This window comes from Neoarius graeffei, chromosome 18 (assembly GCF_027579695.1).
Source record: "Neoarius graeffei isolate fNeoGra1 chromosome 18, fNeoGra1.pri, whole genome shotgun sequence".
NCBI classification, from domain to species: Eukaryota; Metazoa; Chordata; class Actinopteri; order Siluriformes; family Ariidae; genus Neoarius; species Neoarius graeffei.
In genome coordinates this window covers 45,699,695-45,727,179 of record NC_083586.1, presented here as the reverse complement: position 1 = coordinate 45,727,179, position 27,485 = coordinate 45,699,695, and the positions used below count along the sequence as shown (strand labels likewise).

General features: G+C 46.6%; 1 protein-coding gene across 2 annotated transcripts in view; it reads left to right on the top strand.

Annotated features, from left to right (window-relative positions):
* The window catches only part of si:ch211-243a20.3 (uncharacterized protein LOC100151507 homolog), a 64,443-nt gene that overhangs the window by 19,794 nt on the left and 17,164 nt on the right, over positions 1 to 27,485 (top strand). For both annotated transcript variants that reach the window (XM_060899532.1, XM_060899531.1), the window contains exon 2: positions 13,537 to 13,674. In XM_060899532.1, coding sequence (XP_060755515.1) covers positions 13,551 to 13,674 — 124 coding nt within the window. In that variant the 5' untranslated portion in view covers positions 13,537 to 13,550. The remainder of the gene's footprint in view (positions 1 to 13,536; positions 13,675 to 27,485) is intronic.

The following is a 27,485-nucleotide window of genomic DNA, read 5'->3' as shown; positions in this document are numbered from 1 at the left end:
GTGCTCGCGGGGCGTGTGTGGGCATGTGAGGACACTCCTCCTCACCAATCAGTGCACAGGGGAATGTCTCCTCACGCCCCTAGCCCCACTCGGCTCGGTTTGGCTCGCTTCAGCCCCACTCCAAAACCATGCGAGTTTTGGGTGCTGAGTAGGGCTGAAGCGAGCTGAGTTGTGCTGCTCTGAGGTAGTCGAAACGCGAGCCGTGTCGGGCTGAAGTGAGCTGAAAAGCTGAAAAAGGGTAGTGGAAAAGGGCCATAACTCTCAGGTCGCCGACCCCCCATAGGGGACTTTTAGGAATGTTAGTAAACACACATCTAAAGCTCTGCGAGATTTTGTGCTAGAAACATTCAAGTAACACCACTAAAAACCTTGAATCTTCTAGTTTTCAAATATCTCATCTCATTATCTGTAGCCGCTTTATCCTTCTACAGGGTCGCAGGCAAGCTGGAGCCTATCCCAGCTGACTACGGGCGAAAGGCGGGGTACACCCTGGACAAGTCGCCAGGTCATCACAGGGCTGACACATAGACACAGACAACCATTCACACCTACGGTCAATTTAGAGTCACCAGTTAACCTAACCTGCATGTCTTTGGACTGTGGGGGAAACCGGAGCACCCGGAGGAAACCCACGCGGACACGGGGAGAACATGCAAACTCCACACAGAAAGGCCCTCGCCGGCCCCGGGGCTCGAACCCAGGACCTTCTTGCTATGAGGCGACAGCGCTAACCACTACACCACCATGCCGCCGTTTTCAAATATATATATTTGAATCTTACGAATTTCAGTACTTCAGCCAGCAGCAGCCTCTTAATGACACATCCATCAGCTATTCACATATTAAGCGCATGGAACATCAGTGTCATCATTCGCTCATTGTGTATAGCAAGGGGAGGTGAGAACACGCCTCATTTCACCGGTATAAACAAGTGCACATGTTCACTTGTTTCCATACCAACTAAGAAACTTTGAGGAAGTGCCTGGTGAAGACAGTCTGTTCCATGCCCCAAACCCGTGGTAGAGTACAAGTTAATGGGTGGTGTGGACTTGTCTGACCAGTTGATCCAGTACTACACAGCACAGCACAAAACTGTGAAGTGGTACAAGAAGCTGTTTCTTCACTTCCTAGACATTGCTGCAACAAATGCCTTCATCCTCCACAAAGAACTCATGCAAAACATACAGAAGAAAAGCCTGAGCCACAGGGATTTCATGGAGGAGCTCACGGCACAGCTGTGTGGTGTGCCACTGCGTTTTAAGGCCCCAAAGGCTCCTCTGAAGAAAGTTGGCAAAGCTCACAAACCAGTTTGTGGGATTGAGCTGAACACAAATGGGAATAGGGCCAGTGATGGTCGCATAGCCTGTGTGTACTGCAGGTTGCAGGGAAGGAAAACAAAAACCTTGTGGAAGTGCAAAATGTGTGATGTTTTCCTTTGCCTTCAACCTGACAGGAACTGTTATGATGCTTGGCATCCAGATGAGGACTGCGATGAGGACCCACAGCAGAGAGACACAATCCAGGGATGATCATTTGCTATTGAACATTTTACAGTTGAAGAGGGCATATTTATTATAAGATTTAGAAGAAGCCAGAATATTTAATCTGTGACTGTGATAGCTTTGGTTTTAGGGCTTCTTTTCTTTGCAGTAACTTTCCAAGCAGAGAGGTGTGGGGGCAGGGAGGTACAGTGGCCAGGGCCAGGGTCTCTGTCTTTGACAAATGAACTATTGACAGTGACAGGGGGGATTACAGGTGAAATACACCTACCTCATCAATATTCATTTGAAAGGGCAACTGGCTTTGGGGAAAACAAAGATAGTCTGAAGTTTCTACAATTAGTATTGAAACTACATAACATTTCTGCATGCTGTTCTTACTTTTATGTAGCCAACACCTATGTTTACAAGGTTCAGACTTCAAAAGTCTTGTGCAGATATAGTGTGTTTTTTACAAGGTTTGAAGACTCTGAAAATAGTTTTTTGTAAGGTTGTGTTTGTGTTTGCACTTAATTTAAATAAAAACAAATTTCATTACATTCACTTTACTCATATTATTATTGCTGAGGGTGTCCAGAATATAACCGTGTGTGTCACTTTTGCATGGATGTTTTTAGTTAGATGAAATACTTAAAAATGTCAAGGTTTATCAGACTGCCACAGAGTGTCTGACAGTCCCAGGACCTCAGAGTGTTAATATGAAAAAACAGAAATCTGGAGTGTGCATAAGTATTCACCCCCAAGTCAATACTTTGTAGAGCCACCTTTTGCTGCAATTACAGCTGGAAGTCTCTTGAGGTATGTCTCTATTAGCTTAGCACATCTAGCCACTGGGATTTTTGTCCATTCCTCAAGGCAAAACTGCTCCAATTCCTTTAAGTTAGATGGGTTGCATTGGTGTACAACAGGGGTTCTCAAACATTTGCAATCTGCCCCCCCAACTGTAGCAAAATGTATTTTGAGCCCCTCTGAAAAAAGATAGATAAGCTATTATTATTATTATTATTATTATTATTGGGCTGCTTTTTATTGTTGCATATTATTGTATTACTACAATGTTAGACAACACAGTCTGAGACTGAAAATGTTCAATTTTGCCTTATATCCTTTTAAATATTTCTGGATTCAGATGCAGTTCCGCCCCTCCTAGAACTGCCACCTTATTGTGGTGGAGGGGTTTGTGTGCTTGAATGATCCTAGGAGCTATGTTGTCGGGGGCATTACGCCCCTGTTAGAGTCTCCCAAGGCAGACAGGTCCTAGGTGACAGGCCAGACTAAGAGCAGTTCACCAAAACCCTTATGGATAAAATAAAATCAAGGACCGTGACGTCGCCTGATATGGCGCAGCCGGGGCACCACCCCGGAGCCAGGCCCAGGGTTGGGGCTCGTATGTGAGCACTTGGTGGCCGGGCCTTTCCCCACGGGGCCTGGCCGGGCTCAGCCCTAAGCGGTGATGTGGGCCCAACCTCCTGTGGGTTCACCACCCACAGAGGTAGCCGTAGGGGGCTGGTGCAGTGTGGAATGGGCGGCAGTTGAAGGCAGGGGCCTCGACGACCTGATCCCCGAACACAGCGGCTAGCTGTTGGGACATGGAATGTCACTTCGCTGGAGGGAAAAGAGCCTGAGCTTGTGCGGGAGGTTGAGAGGTACCGGCTAGAGATAGTCGGGCTCACCTCCACGCACAGCTTGGGCTCCGGAACCCAGCTCCTCGAGAAGGGCTGGACTCTCCACTTCTCTGGAGTCGCCCATGGTGAATGGCGGCGGGCTGGTGTGGGCTTGCTTATAGCTCCCCAGCTCAGCCACCATGTGTTGGAGTTTACCCCAGTGAACGAGAGGGTCGCCTCTCTGCGCCTTAGGATCGGGGAGAGGGCTCTTGCTGTTGTTTGTGCCTACGGGCCGAATAGCAGTATAGAGTATCCGGCCTTCTTGGAGTCCCTGGGAGAGGTACTGAGAGGTGCTCAGACTGGGGACTCCATTGTTCTACTGGGGGACTTCAACGCTCACGTGGGCGACGACAGTGACACCTGGAGGGGCGTGATTGGGAGGAACGGCCTCCCCGATCTGAACCCGAATGGTGTTTTGTTATTGGACTTCTGTGCTAGTCATGGTTTGTCCATAACAAACACCATGTTCGAGCATAGGGGTGTCCATAAGTGCACGTGGCACCAAGACACCTTAGGTCGGAGGTCGATGATTGACTTTGTTGTCATTTCATCTGATCTCCGGCCCTATGTCTTGGACACTCGAGTGAAGAGAGGGGCTGAGCTGTCAACTGATCACCACCTGGTGGTGAGTTGGATCCGCTGGTGGAGGAGGAAGCCGGACAGACCTGGCAGGCCCAAACATATGGTGAGGGTCTCCTGGGAACGTCTGGCCGAGCACTCTGTCGGGGAGGTCTTTAACTCCCACCTCCGGGAGAGCTTCTCCTAGCTTCCGAGGGAGGCGGGGGACATTGAGTCTGAGTGGACCATGTTCTCTGCCTCCATTGTCGATGCGGCTGTTCGGAGCTGTGGCCGCAAGGTCTCCGGTGCCTGTCGTGGCGGCAATCCCCAAACCCGGTGGTGTACACCGGAAGTAAGGGATGCCGTCAAGCTGAAGGAGTCCTATCGGGCCATGTTGGCCTCCAGGACTCCTGAGGCAGCTGATGGGTATCGGCAGGCCAGGCGTGCCGCAGCTCGGGCAGTTGCGGAAGCAAAAACTCGGAACTGGGAGGAGTTCGGTGAGGCCATGGAGGAGGACGATCAGTTGGCCTCGAAGAAATTCTGGCAAACCGTCCGGTGCCTCAGGAGGGGGAAGCAGTACTCTGCCAACACTGTTTACAGTGCGGGTGGGGAGCTGTTGACCTCGACTGGGGACATTGTCGGGCGGTGGAAGGAATACTTCGAGGATCTCCTCAATCCCACTGTCACGTCTTCCATTGAGGAAGCGGAGGCTGATGACTCAGAGGTGGACTCGTCCATTACCCAAGCCGAAGTCACTGAGGTGGTTAGCAAGCTCCTCGGTGGCAGGGCACCGGGGGTGGATGAGATCTGCCCCAAGTATCTCAAGTCTCTGGATGTTGTGGGGCTGTCTTGGCTGACATGCCTCTGCAACATCGCGTGGTGGTCAGGGACAGTGCCTCTGAAGTGGCAGACTGGGGTGGTGGTCCCTCTTTTTAAGAAAGGGGACCAGAGAGTGTGCTCCAATTATAGGGGAATCACACTTCTCAGCCTCCCAGGGAAGGTTTACTCCAGGGTACTGGAGAGGAGAATTCAGCCAATAGTTGAACCTCGGATCCAGAAGGAGCAATGCAGTTTTCGTCCTGGTCACAGAACACTGGACCAGCTCTATACCCTTCATAGGGTGCTCAAGGGTTCATGGGAGTTTGCCCAACCAGTCCACATGTGCTTTGTGGATTTGGAGAAGGCATTCGATCATGTCCCTCGTGGTATTCTGTGGGGGGTGCTTCGGGAGTATGGGGTTCAGGGCTCTTTGCTAAGGGCTGTCCGGTCCCTGTACGAATGGAGCAGGAGTCTGGTTCGCATTGCCGGCAGTAAGTCAGACCTGTTCCCAGTGCATGTTCGACTCTGGCAGGGCTGCCCTTTGTCACCGGTTCTGTTCATAATCTTTATGGACAGAATTTCTAGGCCCAGCAAGGGGCCGGAAGGAATCCTGTTTGGGAACCACAGGATTTCATCTCTGCTTTTCACAGATGATGTTGTCCTGTTGGCTTCTTCAAACCAGGACCTTCAGCATGCACTGGGGCGGTTTGCAGTCGAGTGTGAAGCGGCTGGGATGAGAATCAGCACCTCCAAGTCAGAGGCCATGGTTCTCGATTGGAAAAGGGTGGCTTGCCCTCTTCAGGTTGGTGGAGAAGTCCTGCCTCAAGTGGAGGAGTTTAAGTATCTCAGGATCTTGTTCACGAGTGAGGGAAGGATAGAGCGTGAGATCGACAGGCGGATCAGTGCGGCCTCTGCAGTGATGCAGTTGCTTTACCGGTCCGTCGTGGTGAAGAAGGAGCTGAGCCAAAAGGCGAAGCTCTCGATTTACTGGTCAATCTACATTCCGACTCTCACCTATGGTCATGAGCTTTGGGTAATGACTGAAAGAACAAGATCACGGATACAAGCGGCCAAAATGAGCTTCCTTTGCAGGGTGGTTGGGCGCTCCCTTAGAGATAGGGTGAGAAGCACAGTCACTCAGGAGGAGCTCGGAGTAGAGCCGCTGCTCCTCCACATCGAGAGGAATCAGTTGAGGTGGCATCTCTTTCAGATACCTCCTGGATGCCTCCCTGGGGAGGTGTTCCAGGCATGTCCCCCCGGGAGGAGGCCCCGGGGAAGACCCAGGACACGCTGGAGGGACTATGTCTCTCGGCTGGCCTAGGAACGCCTCGGTGTTCTTCCCGAGGAGCTGGCCGAGGTGTCCAGGGAAAGGGAAGTTTGGGCTTCCATGCTCAGTCTGCTGCCTCCGCGACCCGGCCCCGGATAAGCGGAAGAAGACGAGATGAGACAGATGCAGTTCCGGATCACCTCCAAAATTTAAGTTCTTCATTGGGCCAAGACACATATCTAGTAAAATTTTCATGAAAATCCATCTGTACATTTTTTTCTGCAAAGTTGCTAACAAACAAATGCAGGAATGAACAAACAAACTCTACCGGAGTACCGGAGGTAGTGTTAATGAATGTCTGTGTGACACGAGCCTGCTTTGTTTGGCAGAGTTCTCGAATTCTCAGCTCAATTTTAGTTAAACAGCCTCAGGTCATCCTCAATCTGTGTGTGATTGCGGTACTTAGTTTTGAGCGTGATCAGTTTTGAAAAGCCTGCCTCACACAAGTATGTTGACACGAAAGGTAGGAGAATTTTTAAGGGAACGTCACAGAGCTGGGGGTACTCCTGCATCAGTGTTACCCAGAAGGATGTAAGAGAACAGGTGCTAAAAAGGTGCTTCTGCCTGTTGTCACTCTTCAGCTCAATAAGCTGCTCTTCCATTTGCAGTGACAAATTGTTTGCGGTGCAAACAAATGGGTCCCGAACCCATGAAAATAACTGGTAGTCTTCCTTGAAATAAGAAACTAACTGCTGCTTAAGCCCAGACAGGTGATCTACAGCTGATTGAAAAATAGAGGAGAAATCACTGCTGCGTGCCTCAGTGATGAAGTCTGCGAGGCTGGGGAACATGCCACAATTTCCGACAATTATGCGGTCATGCCGGAGGACAAGTTTTTGGATGAAAGCATCCACTCTGTCAGCAAGGACCAGCACATTGGAATCTCGGCCTTGCAAAGACAGATTCAAACTATTCAGTCTGTTAAATATGTCGACCAAATACGACAAGGAAGCTAGCCACAGGGAATCATGGAGATGCTTGACCAGTTCCGAATTGCTTTCGGTCAAAAACAACTTCACCTCTTCTCGCAGCTCATACAAGTGCTGTAACACTCTCCCTCTGGAATGCCAGCGAACCTCTGTATGCAAGAGCAGCTGTTCATGCCCAGAACCCATTTCCTGACAGAGGACCCCAAATAACCGTGAGTTCAATGGACGCAACTTAATGTAATTTATCATCTGAACTGCCTGTTGAAGCACAGACTGGAAGAGCGTCGGCATTTTTTTTAGCTGCAAGTGCCTCGCGATGGATCATGCAATGAGTTCATCTTGCTAACAGAGCTACCTGTTGAAGGCATGTCACTAGGCCACTCTCATGTTCTGTCATTGATCGCGCCCCATTGGTACAAATACCAACACACTTCTCCCAGATCAAGTCTGCATTTTTGACAAACGAGTCAATAAGATGAAAGATTGCTTCCCCAGTTGTACAGGTTTGACAAGGAAGACAAAACAGAACATCCCCTTCAATCCCCTGGTCTTTCACAAACCTTACATAGGTAAGTGTGGCCTTGGGGAGAAAAGCGAAGCGTTGACCAAATTGGACCTTAAACAGAGCCAAAAAGCAATTACTGACTACGCCACCAGGGGACTTTCACCCCAGGAATATTAACCAGAAAACACTTCACTATGTTGACACGCAAGGTTTGTTTGACTAAAGACACCAGAGACCATCTCATCTCATCTCATTATCTCTAGCCGCTTTATCCTGTTCTACAGGGTCGCAGGCAAGCTGGAGCCTATCCCAGCTGACTACGGGCGAAAGGCGGGGTACACCCTGGACAAGTCGCCAGGTCATCACAGGGCTGACACAGACAACCATTCACACTCACATTCACACCTACAGTCAATTTAGAGTCACCAGTCAACCTAACCTGCATGTCTTTGGACTGTGGGGGAAACCGGAGCACCCGGAGGAAACCCACGCGGACACGGGGAGAACATGCAAACTCCACACAGAAAGGCCCTCGCCGGACCCGGGGTTCGAACCCAGGACCTTCTTGCTGTGAGGCGACAGCGCTAACCACTACACCACCGTGCCGCCCCCACCAGAGACCAAAGTTATGAAAATACAAAAAGGCTATTTTATTTTGTTACAATGTTTACAATGTTTACAAAATAATTATTTCCTTTACTTCACAATCACTTTCATTCACACTTCAAAGGACTAACCAACATGCATGTGGGACAAGGGTAAGGGAAAAATCAATATTAACAGGGCCGAGGCCTACCAGCAGGGGGCAAGATACCAGGAGACGGAGAAGAGATCCAAAGAGGCACACCATGCAAGTCCACGTGTCACACTCACTACAAACCAAATCAAAATAAATCAAATCAAATAAAAAAAACATAAAAGGAGAATTCCACACAGGCACACGTGAACACACACACGGACAATAGGAAAACACCACCACCTAAGGAATCAACTGCCACCCCGCCTTGGGCACACAGTACCTGAAAAGTAAATAAACAAAAAAAAAGGTATGAAAAGAGAAAATCAAACAAAGAAATAACACAGCTAGATCACAAACTAACCAATTAAAATGCACAACCACACACGATGTAAACTAAGGGAGGGGAACTACGTGGACCACTGATGATCCACAGCTTGCAATAGCCTCCCACCAGTACTGGCATACAATCGACAACCAAAGGCTGTTTGCCACGGCAGAAAAGGTTGGCAGACGTGGTTACTAGCCACACACAAATTCACATAAAATAAGCTCTCGTGAGCATTAAACCAAATAAACAAAATAAATTAAAAAATTAAAAAGGCATTAACATAAATCAGGCCCAATAAGATAGCCCACTGGCTATCCACAGCTATAGAAAAAGAGCCTCCTGCCAGCAGATGAAGCCTGAGCAGGACTAAAACAAATAAACAAAAATACCCAATTTAACAGAAAATATCCCTCATACCACACTCCAAACACACACATTGATTATAAATGAATGATGATCAGGCACACAAACAGTCTCACACACATACACACACACACACCCTACAAAAGTTAAAACTAGTGTTAAAGGGCTGTGGTGGTTTCGCAGCCCTCCTCATGCAGGCAGCTGCATCAATCAGAGAAAACAGCACTTAGTAGAAACGCGCTGGCAAGAACAGCAGCAAACCCGGACCAAAACCGGCAACACCTAAAAAAAACCACGCAAAATACTCAATTAACGCCACGCTTAATAAACTCAGAGTAGTAGGAATTCAAGGGGGAAGGGGCACATACCACACTATCCAAAACTCCTCGCCTAATCCCAGCGAGGCTCACAGAATTCCATGGGTCATCTGCACTTAATACAGACGCCAAGAGAACATTCGGAAGTCGCTGCACACAAAATGCACAGCTGGACAAGACCGGGGGAAAGCCAAACAGTGGATACACTGAAAAGCAACCAAAGCCGGTCACAAATAAACCAAACGAAAGTTAGCCAGAGTAACAGAGTTCCAAACAAGCGTGTTTACCGGCCACAGGTAAACGGGAAGGGGTGTGACAAGAAACAGCAAGGGAGGGGGTCGTCACACCTCCAGAGATCAAAATCACTCTACCATAAATAGGCTCGTGACGCACGCCATTGATTAATTGGACTGGCCCCTCCCAATGCAGCCAGATCCCAAGGAAACTGCGAAGCAAGAGGTAATTCCACCTGCTACATTCGCACCTGAGCCTGCCTAGCAATATCAGTCAACTCATCTAACTGCAATGTATAGTAAGGTCTCTGTCTAACTAGTTGTAGCAATTGCTCCTTAACATCACTGTCCAAATCAGAGATCCTGCAAGCTACAGTGTCATTGGATAGTGGAATGTCACTAAGTTTAGCGGCAGCGCTTCCCCCAGCATTATTCTGCAAATATCCTGTGCTGCAGGCAAAATATGGCCCTTTTCCACTACCCTTTTTCAGCTCACTTCAGCTCGCTTCAGCTCACTTCAGCCCGACATGGCTCGCATTTCGACTACCAAAGAACAGCACGACTCAGCTCGCTTCAGCCCTGCTTAGCCCCTAAAACTCGCACCGTTTTGGAGTGGGGCTGAAGCGAGCCAAAGCGAGCCGAGTGAGGCTGGGGGCGTGAGCAGACACTCCCCTGTGCACTGATTGGTGAGGAGTGTCCTCACATGCCCACACACGCCCCGCGAGCACGCTGGGATCTGTAAACACCGTAAACCCAGAAGAAGAAGAATTACGAATTACGAGAATTTCTGAAGCCTTATGCGCCTCGCCTCATCTATACACTCTTGCCAGTATCTGTTGGCGTTGTCGGTGACAACAAGCCACAGCACCAAGACCAGCAACACTAACGACTCCATGTCCTCCATGTTTATTGTTTACTATTCGGGTCGTGAGACTACCACTTAAAAGCTCACTGATGTCACTGTTTGCACTGCTTAACAACATCACATGACGTCCACCCACTTTCGCTAACTCCACCCAATGTGTCCACCCACTTCCAGCCAGCACGGTTCAGCACGGTTGTAGTCGAAATGCAACTTCAACAGCCCCGCTCAGCTCGACTCAGCCCAACTCAGCACGGCACGGCTCAGCCCGACTCAGCCGCGTTGGTAGTGGAAAAGCGGCAATAGTGTCTCGGCTATAGTATGTGGCTTCCCAAGTTTAGCTATTCTTTGGGAGACCACATATGAAGCTTCAAGACACTGACTAGACATGGTGGTATGTTTGGTTATGGTGGACTTTTGTAGATGAAGCGCATCACGCTTTCTTATAATCCACCGGTTTGTTTTTCATGTCAGGGTGCTTGGTGTCTAAATGCCTCTTTAATTTGCATGGTTTCATGCTGTCATTGGCAAGCACCTCCGCACAAACAACACATTGCGGACATGGTTCCAGTGTGCCAGTAACAGAAAAACCATATTGTAAATAACTTTCATCATATTTGCAGAGTTTTGGTTTTTTGGGAACTGGTGCATCAGTGGGACCAGCTCTTTTTTTTCATGAATTAGAAATTTGTCCATATTGTTTATTAACCCAATAAAAGATCATTATGCTGCAAGTGTGAACGTAGCAAAGGAACTTGCTCAGCTAAGAAGGCTTGCACCTTACCACCACGCACCAGACTTCGAGCCGCTAAAATGAGCAATCTACAAACCATGCTTAATGTAATCAAGTAAAGATATAATTAACTGTGATATGGTGTTGGACCTTACAATTTTTAATCGAAGAAAAAAGGTGGAGGAAAGAGAGAAAAATGTAGGAGAAAGATTAAAGAAAGGAGAAAGAGTAGGTTGACAAGTAGGCAAAGGAGACAAAGGAGAAAGTAAGTTGACAATTAGGAAAGAGAGATGGTAAGATCAGATTTAAATGGAGTTTTAAAGCGAGAAAAGAGGGCTGAAATAGTCTTTAAAAAGACTTTAAATTATTACTGCAATAGCAGTGCTGGAAGGCTAGCTATATATGCAAGGATATAGCCTTTAAAAAGGCTGATGGTAAAAGCTAATAGTAGGCTATATGAAAGCTGCAATGGTACGAGCTCGACTCAGTTGCACAGTGGTATTTTTACGATGTCTGATCTCTTATGTACTTGAGGTGTGTCTATAAAAGTTCCTTGCTGAGATTTCAAATAATAATTCTCCTTTTTCATTGGCTGGACTAAAGATGAAGACAAAAGTTATTTGTTGGTGCAACTGTAAACCAGCCCCTTGCATTTGCCACTGAGCGGTGTGTGACCACACGCCCCACTTGCCGAGTGTTCACCCACCCCCCAGTTTGAGAACCACTGGTGTACAGCAATCTTCAAGTTATGCCACAGATTTTCAATTGAATTGAGGTCTGGGCTTTGATTGTCCATTCCAAGACATTTAAATGTTTCCCTTTAAACCACTCCAGTGTAGCTTTAGCAGTATGTTTAGGGTCATTGTCCTGCTGGAACGTGAACCTTCATCCCAGTCTCAAACCTCTGGCCAACTCAAACAGGTTTTCCTCCAGAATTGCCCTGTATTTAGTGCCATCCATCTTTCCTTCAGTCCTGACCAGCTTTCCTGTCCCTGCAGGTGAAAAATATCCCCACAGCATGATGCTGCCACCACCGTGGTTCACTGTAGGAATGGTGTTCTCAGGGTGTTGGGTTTGTGCCATACATGGCATTTCCCATGATGGCCAAAAAGATCAGTTTTAGTCTCATTTGACCAGAGAATCTTCTTCCATGTGTTTGGGGAGTCTGCCACATGCTGTTGGGCAAACGCCAAACGTGTTTTCTTCAGCAATGCCTTTTTTCTGGCCACTCTTCCATAAAGCCCCACTCTGTGGAGTGTATGGCTTAAAGTGGCCCTATGGACAGATACTCCCATCTTCACTGTGGATCTTTGCAGCTCCTTCAGTGTTATCTTTGGTGTCTTTGTTGCATCTCTGATTAATGCCCTCCTTGCCCGGTCTGTGAGTTTTGGTGGGTGGCCTTCTCTTGTCAGGTTTGTAGTGGTGCCATATTGTTTCCATTTTGCTATAATGGATTTACTGGTGCTCCCTGGGATATTCAAAGTTTGGGATGTTTTTTATAACCCAACCCTGATCTATACTTCTCAACAACTTTGTCTCTGACCTGTTTGGAGTGCTCCTTGGTTTTCATGTTGCTTGCTTAGTAGTGTTGCAGAGTCAGGGTCCTTCCAGAACAGGTTGATTTATACAGACATCATGTGGCAGGTCATGTGACACTTTGAATGCACACAGGCGGATCTTAATCAACTAATTATGTGACTTATGAAGTGAATTGGTTGGACCAGCTCTTATTTAGGGGTTTCATATGACAGGGGTTGAATACCTATGCACACTCCAGATTTTTGTTTTTTCATCTTAATTATTGTTTGTGTCACAATAAAACAACAATTCACACCTTTAAAGTGGTAGGCATGTTGTGTAAATCAAATGGTGCTAACCCCCCAAAAACCCATTTTAATTCCATCTTGTAATGCAACAAAACAGGACAAACACCAAGGGGGATGAATACTTTTGCAAGACACTGTATTACAACCACCTTTCTACTTCAGATTTACATGATTATTTTATCGTGATTGCTCTTAGAGGGATTTTTCTGTCCTAAAATGAGAGAAAGATTTGCTGGTTACCTTTACACCATCCACCTTCACTTTCAGAATGTAAACATTATTAGTAACTTGAATTATTTTTCAGTGCACCATTGGTGACTCATTCTTCCTGAAGTAGCTTGCAATAGCATATGTGTGAGAGAGTGTTGAGTGTAATACCATTTAATGATGATAGTGCTGAGATGTTTTTGGGAAACTTGGCTCTGTTTGTTTATGTGCCTTGTTGACAGTACAGCAGTTATAATTAGCTAATTAGCAGTATGGGGTCACCATAATATGAGACATCACAGCGATGAGTTAAGAGTTGGATCATCCGAATAGCACGAAATTCAGTCCTTTCCTCATTCATACTTTGAGTTGACAGTGAGTCCCTAAGATCAGTCTGCTCTGTGAAGCTTCCCATGGAGGTCAATGAAGTTGGCTTATTAACTCAGTTACACTTCCTTTTTTATCTCCTTCTATGCATCTGTAATCTTCCTCTTCTTCTTCAACCCTTCCTTGCCTCTATCCACTAGCTGTGACCATTCTGCCAACACTTGGACTAAAGTACTGGCAGGATGAAGGTGCAAATCTGTTTTCCATTAAACTTTAGAAATCCCCCTCCTCTCTCTCCAGGCCTCTGAGAAGTCATGCCCATTCCCATGGCAACGAGGACAGTAATGATGCTGGCTGTCATCTTGATGTTTTTGGCTTCGTCACATGCGATGAGCAATGAGCTGGAAGATTATGGCACCTGGAACTATAGAGAAGGAGGTAAACATTGAAAAAAAATTATTGTATGCAAATGAAATGACTCAGTGGCTTTAGTGACTTAAGTGTGTCAGAATGAAAAGACTTAATAGATGCAGGCGAAAGGTTCAAAAGTTCCTGCGTACTTCATTTTTAGTAAACAATTTGCAGCAGTGTTGCATCATGCTAGCTTGTTTCCTCATACTTCCTACACATAAGTGTTAAAAATGACCAAGAACTGAATTAGTGTTAAAAACAGTGCAATATGTCAATTCCCATTCAACACAACTTTCTCATGTGTTAGTGCATGTACTGTATACATGTACTGCTATGGTATTGTCTATGTGTTACACCATAGCGCTGAAGACACAATATTTCCCCTCACCATAACATTAAAACCACCTGTCTAATATTGTGTAGGTTCTGGTTGTGTCACCAAAACAGCTCTGACCCACTGAAGCATGGACTCCACAAGACCTCTCAACGTGTGCTGTGGTATCTGGTGCAAAGATGTTCACAGCAGATCCTTTAAGACCTCTAAAGGCTCATTTATGCTCCCTTTACATACAAAAAATAAATATGTCTATTTCAAACAATGTAACCATGACTGCGCACATACTTCCATGTGCCCTTAATGTTGACAAGGATGTTAAACAATACATCTAGCTCAGAGTCAAAAGTTTCTGACAACAGCAAATAGGTGGGCTGCATCCGAAATGCCTTATTAGATATGCCAGACATGAAGTGGTGGTCAGTTAAGCTCACTGTTCACAAAGCATTACTGTCACTGGGGCGCCTTGCTAGTTGTTAAAATGCCCTATGCTTGCATCATTTTGTGCTGTTTGAATCAATCAAACCGTGAAATTGATAAAAGTTTCTTCTGGGTTCCCCGTGAAGTGATAAAGGGTGAAAGAGCAAAGGATTTTACCAAAAGATGATGAGAAAGGTGACTCTTGAACCTTTCGCTGCGATGGAAGGGAGCCGAGCTAAAGAATGCTTGAAGTTACAGTAATCACTTTGTGAAAGGTTTATAAATTCCTCTGATTTATTTCATTTGGATTCGCAAATCACTTTCCTCACCATTTTCCGTTATTCCGTGATGTTTTGAAGTTCAGGAAATGTTCAAGTCCTCAGATGTGTTTTTGTTTACTATTTGATCATGGTCACCATATTGTAAACTAACATGCATGTTTTCACTTTATTTATCAGGATGTCTGAGCAATCTTTGCAAGGACGATGATGTAGATTGGGCTCCTACACTGAACTAGATAGAGAAGATAATCAAGACAATCCACGTAAACACAAAAGCAGAGCTCACAAGTTAACACCATGAAACTGCTTCCCCGGCCATGCAGTTGCAGTGAGCTGTGATAGCTTCTCTGTCTAGTTTCACCAATACCCAGGTCTTTAAAGGGGTTTCTGTGGACCTTTGTGAAGGATTTACCTGGAAGAGAAGAGCAGGGAGGATTGAGAATCAAGTGGCTGTGATTTGTTCACACCTGATCCTACAACTTGTAGCGTCCTAGCAACCATGACAAAGATGCATACAAAAAGCCCAAAAATGCCTACTTACCCAGGCATAAATGATACAGGATTTATCTTGTAGTGTCTTGATCCTCAGATTTTTAACCCAGCCACATATAAAAAGTTGTACGTCTCCATGCTCTTCCAGGTTTTCATCGGTTTGTCCATGTAGAACGATATTTGCAGCACCAGGTAGTTTGAGAGGTCAGGGAACTCAACGGATGGGTAATTTTCCAATTCATAGGAAAAATTCTTCTTTGTTAGCGTATAAGGAGCTATCCCATCACAAAGAGCAACTTTCTGAAGGTATCTTGACTGTGCATTAGTCTCTAAACTGCGAAAATAGTTGAAGATGGTTTCATTAGGTCTTTGCATTATGACAGCCAAATTGGTTTGTCTGACCACCACTTCATTCACTGGAAGTAAACTCGCAAGCAAAAGTCATATGACTGAATACAACCTAATCATATCGAACCTCTTCCCAGGTGTTCTGTAACAACTGTCCCTGTGCCTGGGTGAAGTAACATCATATAGATGTTTAAAATTTCTTAATAAATCGCATAACCTCTCCTCAAAAATTCTGCCATTTAAAAAATGTCCTTGTTGTGTCTTGCGTTAATGACATTGCCCCATGATTTCCAGTGGGACTGTTCTGTTTCATCCGTATCTGTATGCTTTCAGAAAATGTACATAAACATGGATGAAATGAACACAGGATATAGACAGAAGGCTCCATCCATATTCATATACAACACTGAGCATAAATGAGCCTTAAATTGCAAGGTGGGGCCTCCATGAATTTGACTTTTGTCCAGCACATCCTACAGATGCTTGATCGGATTGAGATCTGCAGAATTCGGAGGTCAAGTCAACATCTTGAACTCTGTCATGTTCCTCAAACTATTCCTGTAAAATTTTTGCAGTGTGGCAGGGTGTATTGTCCTGCTGAAAGAGGCCACTGCTATTAGGGAATACTGTTGCCATGAAGGGGTGTCCTTGGCCTGCGACAGTGTTTAGGTTGGTAGTATGTGTCAAAGTAGCATCCACATGAATGTCAGGATCCAAGATTTCCCAGCAGAACATTGCCCAGAGCATCAGGTTGCCTCTGCCAGCTTGCCTTCTTCCCATAGTGCATTTTGGTACCATCTCTTCATTAGGCAAATGACACACAAGCATCCAACTATTCACATGATGGAAAAGAAAATGTAATTCATCAGACCAGGCCACCTTCTTCCATTGCTCCATGGTCCAATACTGATGCTCATATGCCCATTGTAGGCACTTTCAGCAGTGGACTGGGGTTAGCATGGGTACTTTGACCGGTCTGCGGCTACACAGCCTCATGTGCAGCAAGGTGCCTTACGCAGTGTGTTCTGACACCTTTCCATCATACACAGCATTAACTTTTTCAGAAATTTGTGCTACAGTAGCTCTTCTGTGGGATCGGATCAGATGAGCTAGCTTCTGCTCCCCTCATGCATCAGTGAGCCTTAGATGTCCATGACCCTGTCACCAGTTCATTGCTTGTCCTTCCTTGGACCACTTTTGATAGGTACTAACCACTACATACCATGAACACCCCACAAGATCTGCGGTTTTGGAGATGCTCAGACCCAGTCATCTAGCCATCACAATTTGGCCCTTGCCAAAGTCGCTCAGATCCTTACGCTTGCCCATTTTTCCTGCTTCCAACACATCAACTTTGAGAACTGACTGTTCTCTTGCTGTCTAATATATCCCACCTCTTGACAGATGCCATTGTAATGAAATAATCAGTGTTATGCACTTCACCTGTCAGTGGTTTTAAATGTTATGGCTGATTGCTGTATATATCATAAGGATAGATTTATCTTGTTTATTAGCTTAAATGTAACCAGAGCCAAAAGATTAAAATTCACCCTTCACTCGACCCTACCACAGATAATTCCAGTACATAATAATAATAATAATAATAATAATAATAATAATCATAAATGTAATGTCCTGCTCAGCACAGAACTGTCTCAAAGTTTGAAAGTCATTCGGGCAGAAATGCAAATTGTATTGTTACTAAGGAACAATCAATACCAAATCAAATTATAATTACAAATGACCCATTTTCATATCATATTACAATCAGATTGTAATTACAAATGACTTCATGATGTCTGTGCCTCATTTAGAAATGTGCAAGAGGACAAACAAGGACAGCCATCTGTTCTAATGCACCCCAGTTATTTAAGAAAAGTAATATCCTTGATGTAAAATTTGTTTAAGTCTGGGAAAACTCTTCATATAGTAAAATTTTGGTGTTTTCTTCCACATGAAGTTGTGAAAACTAGAGATGAATTTCTTGTCTTATTTGTACACATATCTCAATCATAATTAAGGTTATAGCATTTTAAATTCTGGTTAGTCCAAAAAATGACAAAGGAGAAATTGGATGTAATGGTTTCATTCCAAAGTCTGTTGAAAAAAAGACACTGATACACCATCCATCCATTATCTGTAACTGCTTATCCCAGCTGACTATGGGTGAAAGGCAGGGTACACTCTGGACAAGTCTCCAGGTCATCACAGGGCTGACAACCACTCTCACTCACATTTATAGTCAGTTTAGAGCCACCAATTAGCCTAACCTGCATGTCTTTAGACTGTGGGGGAAACCAAAGCACCCGGAAGAAACCCACGCAGATACGGGGAGAACATGCAAACTCCACACAGAAAGTCCTCCCATCATCCACTGGGCTCGAACCCAGGACCATTTTGCTGTGAGGCAACAGTGCTAACCACTACACCACTGTGCCACCCTCACTGAGACACCAATTGTCTAAAAGCTACTTTTATACTCTCAGAAAATAAAATACATTCTTGTACCTTTAGTGATACAATGGCTTGTCACTGGGGCAGTACCCTCTAAGGTACTTATTTGTACCCTTTATATACTGCTTGGGAATATATATATATATATATATATATATATATATATATATATATATATATATATATATATATATATGTGTACCTTTTTGGCCCTAAAAAGGTACAGCCCCGATTCCAAAAAAGTTTGGACAAAGTACAAATTGTAAATAAAAACGGAATGCAATGATGTGGAAGTTTCAAAATTCCATATTTTATTCAGAATAGAACATAGATGACATATCAAATGTTTAAACTGAGAAAATGTATCATTTAAAGAGAAACATTAGGTGATTTTTAAATTTCATGACAACAACACATCTCAAAAAAGTTGGGACAAGTCCATGCTTACCACTGTGAGACATCCCCCTTTCTCTTTACAACAGTCTGTAAACGTCTGGGGACTGAGGAGACAAGTTGCTCAAGTTTAGGGATAGGAATGTTAACCCATTCTTGTCTAATGTAGGATTCTAGTTGCTCAACTGTCTTAGGTCTTTTTTGTTGTATCTTCCGTTTTATGATGCGCCAAATGTTTTCTATGGGTGAAAGATCTGGACTGCAGGCTGGCTGGTTCAGTACCCGGACCCTTCTTCTATGCAGCCATGATGCTGTAATTGATGCAGTATGTGGTTTGCCATTGTCATGTTGGAAAATGCAAGGTCTTCCCTGAAAGAGATGTCATCTGGATGGGAGCATATGTTGCTCTAGAACCTGGATATACCTTTCAGCATTGATGGTGTCTTTCCAGATGTATAAGCTGCCCATGCCACATGCACAAATGCAACCCCATACCATCAGAGATGCAGGCTTCTGAACTGAGTGCTGATAACAACTTGGTTGTCCTTCTCCTCTTTAGTCCGAATGACATGGCGTCCCTGATTTCCATAAAGAACTTCAAATTTTGATTCGTCTGACCACAGAACAGTTTTCCACTTTGCCATAGTCCATTTTAAATGAGCCTTGGCCCAGAGAAGACGTCTGCGCTTCTGGATCATGTTTAGATACGGCTTCTTCTTTGAACTATAGAGTTTTAGCTGGCAACGGCAGATGGCACGTTGAATTGTGTTCACAGATAATGTTCTCTGGAAATATTCCTGAGCCCATTTTGTGATTTCCAATACAGAAGCATGCCTGTATGTGATGCAGTGCCATCTAAGGGCCCGAAGACCACGGGCACCCAGTATGGTTTTCCAGCCTTGACCCTTATGCACAGAGATTCTTCCAGATTCTCTGAATCTTTTGATGATATTATGCACTGTAGATGATGATATGTTCAAACTCTTTGCAATTTTACACTGTCGAACTCCTTTCTGATATTGCTCCACTATTTGTCAGCGCAGAATTAGGGGGATTGGTGATCCTCTTCCCATCTTTACTTCTGAGAGCCGCTGCCACTCCAAGATGCTCTTTTTATACCCAGTCATGTTAATGACCTATTGCCAATTGACCTAATGAGTTGCAATTTGGTCCTCCAGCTGTTCCTTTTTTGTACCTTTAACTTTTCCAGCCTCTTATTGCCCCTGTCCCAACTTTTTTGAGATGTGTTGCTGTCATGAAATTTCAAATGAGCCAATATTTGGCATGAAATTTCAAAATGTCTCACTTTCAACATTTGATATGTTGTCTATGTTCTATTGTGAATACAATATCAGTTTTTGAGATTTGTAAATTATTGCATTCTGTTTTTATTTACAATTTGTACTTTGTCCCAACGTTTTTGGAATCGGGGTTGTACACATAGTTATCTTAAGGTACAGTAATGAGCCCCAGGGGGTACATTAGTGTCGACTGTACCTTGGGGGACAAAAATTGAGTCCTCCTCTACCCCCATTTCTGACAGTGTATCTAGTGATTTGGATTTAACTCTAAATACTGTGTTAGATATACATATTCCAAATATGACCATTAGATTTCTTTCCATCTTGACACCAGCCTACAGACTAACAGGCAAATCATAAAACAACAATCGAGGCAAACATTTTATATATTATTACAAAACATATTTACATTATAAGACTATTTTAAGAGTCCTCACTAACCCACTATATCGTAAGTTACAAAGGTACCTGTGGATCTGTGAGACCGAGGGATGACCGTCACTATGGTCTAAAAAAAGGAATGATCACCTTCGTTCTGCCTATCACTGAGACCATATGTCAACAAAGTCATGTCCATGACCTCCGGAAGCAGAATGACTCGTGTTATAAATAGCAGAGATTGCTCCCGGTTCAGTCTCCTACCTTGAGCGCCTCAGGATGGTCCAAGCGACAAGGATAGTGACGGTCATCCCTCAGTCTCACAGATCCATAGTTACCTTAGTAACTTACAATCTGCTTTGACCTCGCTCTGACCATCACTACGGTCTAAAAAAAGGGATGACACATACCAAAAGAGTTGCGAGGAACCCAGAATTAATCATTAGAACCTCGCTCGGTCATGGACATGAGGGCGGCGTCGCTGACCGGAGCTGGGCAAGTTACGTCCACCCTGTAAAATCTGGTAAAAGTGCATGGCGTAGCCCATGAAGCCACTGCACAGATCTCGCCTGCTGTCACACCCCTAAGGGCAGCCCAAGACGTAGCTACACTTCTGGTAGAGTGAGCCCTCGTACCCGAAGGGACCGGTATCCCCTGAGCCCTGTAAGCGTGGGAAATAACCTCCACCAGCCAATGAGACAGCCTCTGTTTGGAAAGTGGCAGCCTGCGCTTCGCTGCCCCATAACAGACAAAAAGTTGAGAGTGCGTTCTCCTCAAGGACTGTGTACGGGCCAGATAAGCCCTCAAGGCCCTGACTGGGCACAAAGTGAGCAACTTGTCCTGCTCTGCCTGCGAGGCAGAGGAAGGCTGGAATTGGGACACCTCCAGAACCTGGTTGATGGACTGCTGATTAAGAACCTTTGGCAGAAAAGCTGGATTTGGCCAAAGCGACACGCCAGTGCCTCCTGCCTGCCACCTTAGACAGTCGTCGCTAATGGAGAGAGCACACAGCTCTTCGACCTGCTTTGCTGAACAGAGTGCCAAGAGAAAAGCAGTCTTAAGGGACAAAGATCGCAAATCTGCATCTGAAATAGGCTCATACGGACCTTCAGTGAGCGATGTTAAGACTGTAGGCAGATCCCAGCTTGGCGCCCGCAAGGTGAGACCTGGACGCAACTGGTGGGCTCCCTTCAAGAACTGGCCAATCAAAGGATGCCTACCCAGGGGTCTGTTGTTTGCGCCCTGGTGAAAGGCTGAAATGGCCGAAGCATAGACCTTTATTGTACTGACTGCCTTGCCTTGATCCAAATGGGACTGCAAGAAGTGTAAAACACGTGGCACAGGGCAAGCTGCTGGCTCAAGACCCATGCCGGCACACCAATCTGAAAAGATCCTCCATCTGGGTGCATAGCAAGCTCTACTAGATGGAGCCCTGGCATTATTGAGTGTCTCTTGAACAGACTCGTCTAGCCGCTCAGTGATGGACTCTGCAGGGGCCAAACCCATAGATGTAGGGCACCTGGGTTCAGATACCAGATCTGCTTATCTGCCTGTGACAGAAGATTCACTCTGCATGGTAACTGCCATGGCTGCCCCGTGAGGGAGTACCATTCCGGGCAGTGTGTTGTCTCTGCTGACGTAAAGAGATCCACTTGTGCAACACCGTACCGCATCCAGATCTGGCTGATGACGTCCGTGTTCAGTCTCCATTCTCCCAGGAGTGGTCCCATCCTGGAGAGAATGTCAGCCACTCTGTTATTCACACTAGGGATGTGCACTGCCCTCTGTGAAGAGAGTCATGGCCGTGCCCATGTCAGCAACTCCTCCGCCACCTGGAGGCACCGCTGGGACCTCGTGCCCCCTTGGTGATTCACATGATACACTACCAAGGTGCTGTCAGTTCTCACAAGAACATGTTAGTATTGCAACACCAGCAGGAACCTTTGAAGAGCGAGATGGATGGCCTTCAGTTCGAGGATGTTTATGTGCTCCAACATCCACAGGGGTTGCCTCCAAGGACGTAGAGCTTGGATGCAAGCCCGAGACACACGCAGCCTCACCTGTCTGTCATCTTTTGGATGGAGATGGAAAGTGTTGAACCAGCACCGCAGGGGGCGTGCCCTCAGCAGGCCAAGAGGAATTACTGCTGCTGCCGCGGCTATCAAACCCAGCAGCTTCTGGACTCTGTGAGCCATAACAAGACTGCCCAAGCGGAAATACTTCAGCATTTCGATCAAGCTGTCCACTCTCCATGGAGTGAGAGATGCAGTCATGCCGACTGAGTTGAGGAAGATGCCAAGGAATTCCACCTGTTGGCAGGGTTGCAGGTTGCTCTTCTTGTGGTTGACAGTGAAGCCCAAGGATTGGATGTGGGCCAGAACTGTGTCAGTGTCGCGCACTACCTACTCTCAGGAGGGGGCGCAGATGAGCCAATTGTCCAGGTAGGGTAGGATTTTCAGACCTCGAGCCTGGAGGGGGGACAGCGCGGCTGACACCACGCGAGTAAAAACCCTTGGGGCCAGGGAAAGGCCAAAAGGAAGGACCTGGAACTGGAACACCCTGCCCTGGAAGGCAAAGTGCAGGAAGGGCCTGTGTTCTGGGCAGATTGGGACGTGGAAATACACGTCCTTTAGGTCCAGAGATGTGAGCCACTCCCCCTGCCGGATGGACTGCATCACCACTCTTGTGTGGACCATCTTGAAAGGCAGCACCTTGAGATATCAATTCAAGGGCCTGAGGTCGAGAACTGGCCGATGACCGCCGTCTTTTTTGGGAACAATAAAATACTTGGAGTAGAACCCAGTGAGCTGCGCGCTGGGCGGTACTTCTGAGATGGCCCCTTTTAGAAGTAACTCTTGAACCTCCTTGATGAGTATGGACATCAAAGCCGGGTCTTTTATGGATGTTACCCTGACCCCTGAAAACGTAGGGGGTTGCCGTCGAAATTGCAATAGGTAGCCGCGAGCCACCGTAGCCACGACCCAAGGGTCTGGCGCAATCCCCTCCCAGGAGCTCCGTGACAGCTGGGAAGGACAATCGACGGGCGACCCAAGACTCCTATGCAGGACCACTGCTGCAGCCTGCACCCCTACCTGTGCCATGCTGCAGTCCTCTTCTTCCCCTGGGTCAGGGATTTGGGGCCGTACTTCGGTCGGGTGCATGAAATCGCCAGTCCTGTGGGGCCACCAGGTCGTTGCCCGCCGGCGGAGGCTGGGTGGGCTGCCGCAGCCTATACCTACCCATAGGCACCTGGCTGGCTGTTGAAGCTGACTTACCGCACACACGCTGGACAGCTTCCCTAGATGCCACAGTGCACTCAGCGCAATCAAGCACCTCCTGGGATCCTGGGTGAAAGACGTGCCCAGGCGCCACAGGGAGGCTCAGCAGCTCCTGCTTGATGGCTTCCAGCAGGGAGGTTTGTGCCAGCCAAACCTGTCTGTGGCACAGCACCGCAGAGGCCATAGCATCCCCCACGTCTTGTGTCAGCTGGGAGTGGGAAGAAAAAGCGGCATCCACCAGGGCCCTGGCGTCCTGATCGTCTGGGCTCAGTGTCTTCCGTAGAGCCACCAGGGTGATGGCTAGAGTGTTACCCATTCGGGCCGCTCGTGCCGATGCATTAAAAGAGCGAGTGGCCAGGCGGTCTGTCTTGGTGCACTCCTTACGAGGGCAACGTGGATTGGGGGATACGCGGGCTAGGCCCAGGGATGTCAATGCGGCCATTGATGGCTCAACTGGTGGCATGTCCCCCAGTCCAGTCTCAACTGGGTAACCAGCTGTTGCCAGCTGGCAGCAGCCTGCATGAAACCAGGGGCATTGCAACGACTTACCCCATGTTGACTTGAGCATTGCTGCATAATCATCCACCACAGGTATAGGAGGTGGTGGGGTAGCGTAAGAGGCACCCTCCCAAACTCCTCCCAAAGGAGCCAGGGCAGGTGCAGGCAGGGAGCTGACAGGGGCCCCTTCTGTCCCCGTGGAGCCATCAGCCGGCTCTGCAGAACCAGAATGCAGGTCTCCTCCGAGGCCGTCCCTACCTGTTGTGTTGTCCATCGCTGTGTGGGGAGCGTAGAGGGACAGCACATCCACATCACCCCACCCATCCTCCTCACCATAGCTCTCAGGCCTGGATGAGAGGGTACCCCCCTGGCCCAGGGGCAGGGAAGTAGATGACGAGCCCTGGTGACCTTCCAGCCTGTCCATCCTCTGTGACAGAGCCTGGAGAATCGAGAGGATCTGGAGCGACTCTGCGTTATCACTCTCCGTCACCGTAGCTGAGGCAGGGCGCTTAGCAGGTCTGGGCACCTCTCTTTGGGCAGGCCTGTGGGGGGACTCCCGCTGCCGGTCACATGAATGCTTGCGTTTGTGCTTATGCCCATGCTTACTGGAGAGGGACAGCTGGTCGGGGGAGCATCGCCTCTCTCTCCAGCTCTTGCGCACATGGCCGCCCACCTGGCTGGCCCGATGCTGTCTTTCCTTCCTGGAGAGGTCCTCCAGCATGTGGGCAGCTCCAAGGCACATTGGACACTCCCTGTGCCCATCTCTGGAACTCATTGAGGCTCTGCAAATCCTGCAGTAGTGGGAAGCCATCATAGCCACACAGAGGCCTAGGTGGTCTGAAGTCTGGAGTCCTCCTCGAGTAGTCCACCAAGGTATTATGGTGGCCCGCACCAGCGCGCGAACGCACTTAGCGGGCGCACACTAGCCCCACTGGCTGAGAACAGCAGTATAGGGTATGTCACAGGATCACGATGGTGGCCCGCACCAGTGCACGAATGCACTTAGCAGGCGCACGCTAGCCCCACCAGCTGCGAACAGAGGTATAGGGTGTGGCAGAGGAGGGCGTCGCAGAGGAGCACTGTCGCAGTCTGCACCTGAATGCACCTGATGGAAATAGGAAACACACAACACACAGTATTATGATGGCTCGCACCAGTGCATGAATGCACTTAGCGGGCGCACACTAGCCCCACCGGCTGCGAACAGCGGTATAGGGTATGCCACAGGATCACAATGGTGGCCCGCACCAGTGCACGAATGCACTTAGCAGGCACACACTAGCCCCACCAGCTGCGAACAGGGGTATAGGGCGCGGCAGTGGAGGCGTCGCAGAGGAGCACTGTCGTGGCCTGCACCTGAATGCACCTGATGGAAACAGGAAAAACACAGCACACAGTATTATGATGGCCCGCACCAGCGCACGAATGCACTTAGCAGGTGTACACTAGCCCCACCAGCTGCAGACAGGGGTATAGGGTGTGGCACGGGAATACTGCCAAGGCCTGCACAGTGTGCAAACGCACCTAGCAGGCTACACCAGTGAATAACAACAACAACAACAAAAAAGGCACGACACAATAGCAGGTGCACACCAAAACACAGTATGAAACTCAAATAACAAATCCACTTAGCGTGGCAATATAGGACAATTCAAACAAATATAGCGCTAGGTGGCCTGTAACAGCAGTCTGACAGGCTCACACGATTTCCGGCTGCGACAACAGCAGTAAAAAAACCCCACAAACATAGGTATTACGGCGGCCCACACCAGTGCGCGAACGCACTTAGTGGGCTCGCACTAAGCCCACGGCTGCGAACAGTGGTATAGGCACAGAGTGGTAAACTCAGATTACCCGGAAATCTAGTGCATATAACATCAAACAAAAAGGATACCTGAAAAAAACAAGCTTACAGCCTACCGGCAAATTAAGCTAAGCACGTAGCTCAGAAATACACAAACCACAACAATCCTCGGGGACACAAGGCACCTGTACCGCGCAGGTAATGAATTAGTGGAATGTGAAGCAAAGAAATCAGGATTTCTTACCTTATGGGTCTCTTACTTATGGTCTCGAATGAGGCGATCAAGGTGAGAGACTGAACCGGGAGCAATCTCTGCTATTTATAACGCAAGTCGTTCTGCTTCCGGAGGTCATGGACATGACTTTGTTGACATATGGCCTTGGTGATAGGCAAAAGGAAGGTGATCATTCCTTTTTTTAGACTGTAGTGACGGTCAGAGCGAGGTCAAAACAGATCTCTATTTATGTCAGTTGAAAACGTAGCCTGATTTTTGCCACACAAATAGGATTTGACCTTGCCTTTTGTACAAAATCACTGAAGTAATTTTGGATTCCTGACCTAACTTTTGGTTAGTTCAGGATTCAAAAGCCCAGGTAAAGCAAGTCAGAGCACATTACCCCAGTCTTAGTCAATTTACTTTGTCTCCACATTGATTACAGAGTCTTGCTGATGACATTTAAATTTCTAAATTGTTTATCTCTGCCATATTTTGTGATCTCTTGGAGTAATATAATCCAACTAGAGCAGTTTGAGATGAAGGCACTCACAGACCCAATATAAAAAATGTAAAAATCATAATCACAACAACGACAATTCATTATTTTATAGTTAGTAATATCTGTGGGAAAAAGCTAGTTAATTAGTGACCATATGAATTTAATATCTCATAATAAGGAAGTGGATACCTCCAATAGTCACGTGAATATTAACTAATAGCTTATTGACCTAAGGACAAATATTAAGTGTCCTTTACAGCAAGGAATCCCAAATGAATAACTAGTCAAATAAGTGTTTTAAATTATATAAAATTTTCCCCAGACATGAACATCCTGATTTTTCTTACTCCCTCTTACTTTCTTATAATGCTCAGTATGGAAACCTTGTGGAAAATATAGTGAAACTAGAAAGGCACTCAGTAGAGTCCATACCTCCACCCAGCTACATATTTGGATTTGCATCAAAATCTCATCAATTGTTCCTTGGCCAATGGACCACCTTTCCTCAAAATTTCATCAAAATTCGTTCACTACTTTTTGAGTTACGTTAGGAAAAGACAAAAAAAAATCCTGGATCTGCATACATACACTGTCTTACAAAAGTATTCATCCCCCTTTGTGTTTGTCCTGTTTTGTTGCATTACAAGATGGAATTAAAATGGATTTTTGGAGGGTTAGCACCATTTGATTTACACAACATGCCTACCACTTTAAAGGTGAAAATTGTTGTTTTATTGTGACACAAGCAATAATTAAGATGAAAAAACAGAAATCTGGAGCGTGCATAGGTATTCACCCCCCAAAAGTCAATACTTTGTAGAGCCACCTTTTGCTGCAATTACAGCTGCAAGTCTCTTGGAATATGTCTCTATTAGCTTAGCACATCTAGCCACTGGGATTTTTGCCCATTCCTCAAGGCAAGACTGCTCCAACTCCTTCAAGTTAGATGGGTTGCATTGGTGTACAGCAATCTTCAAGTTATGCCACAGATTCTCAATTGGATTGAGGTCTGGGCTTTGATTAGGCCATTCCAAGACATGTAAATGGTTCCCTTTTAAACCACTCCAGTGTAGCTTTAGCAGTATGTTTAGGGTTATTGTCCTGCTAGACCATGAACCTTCATCCCAGTCTCAAACCTCTG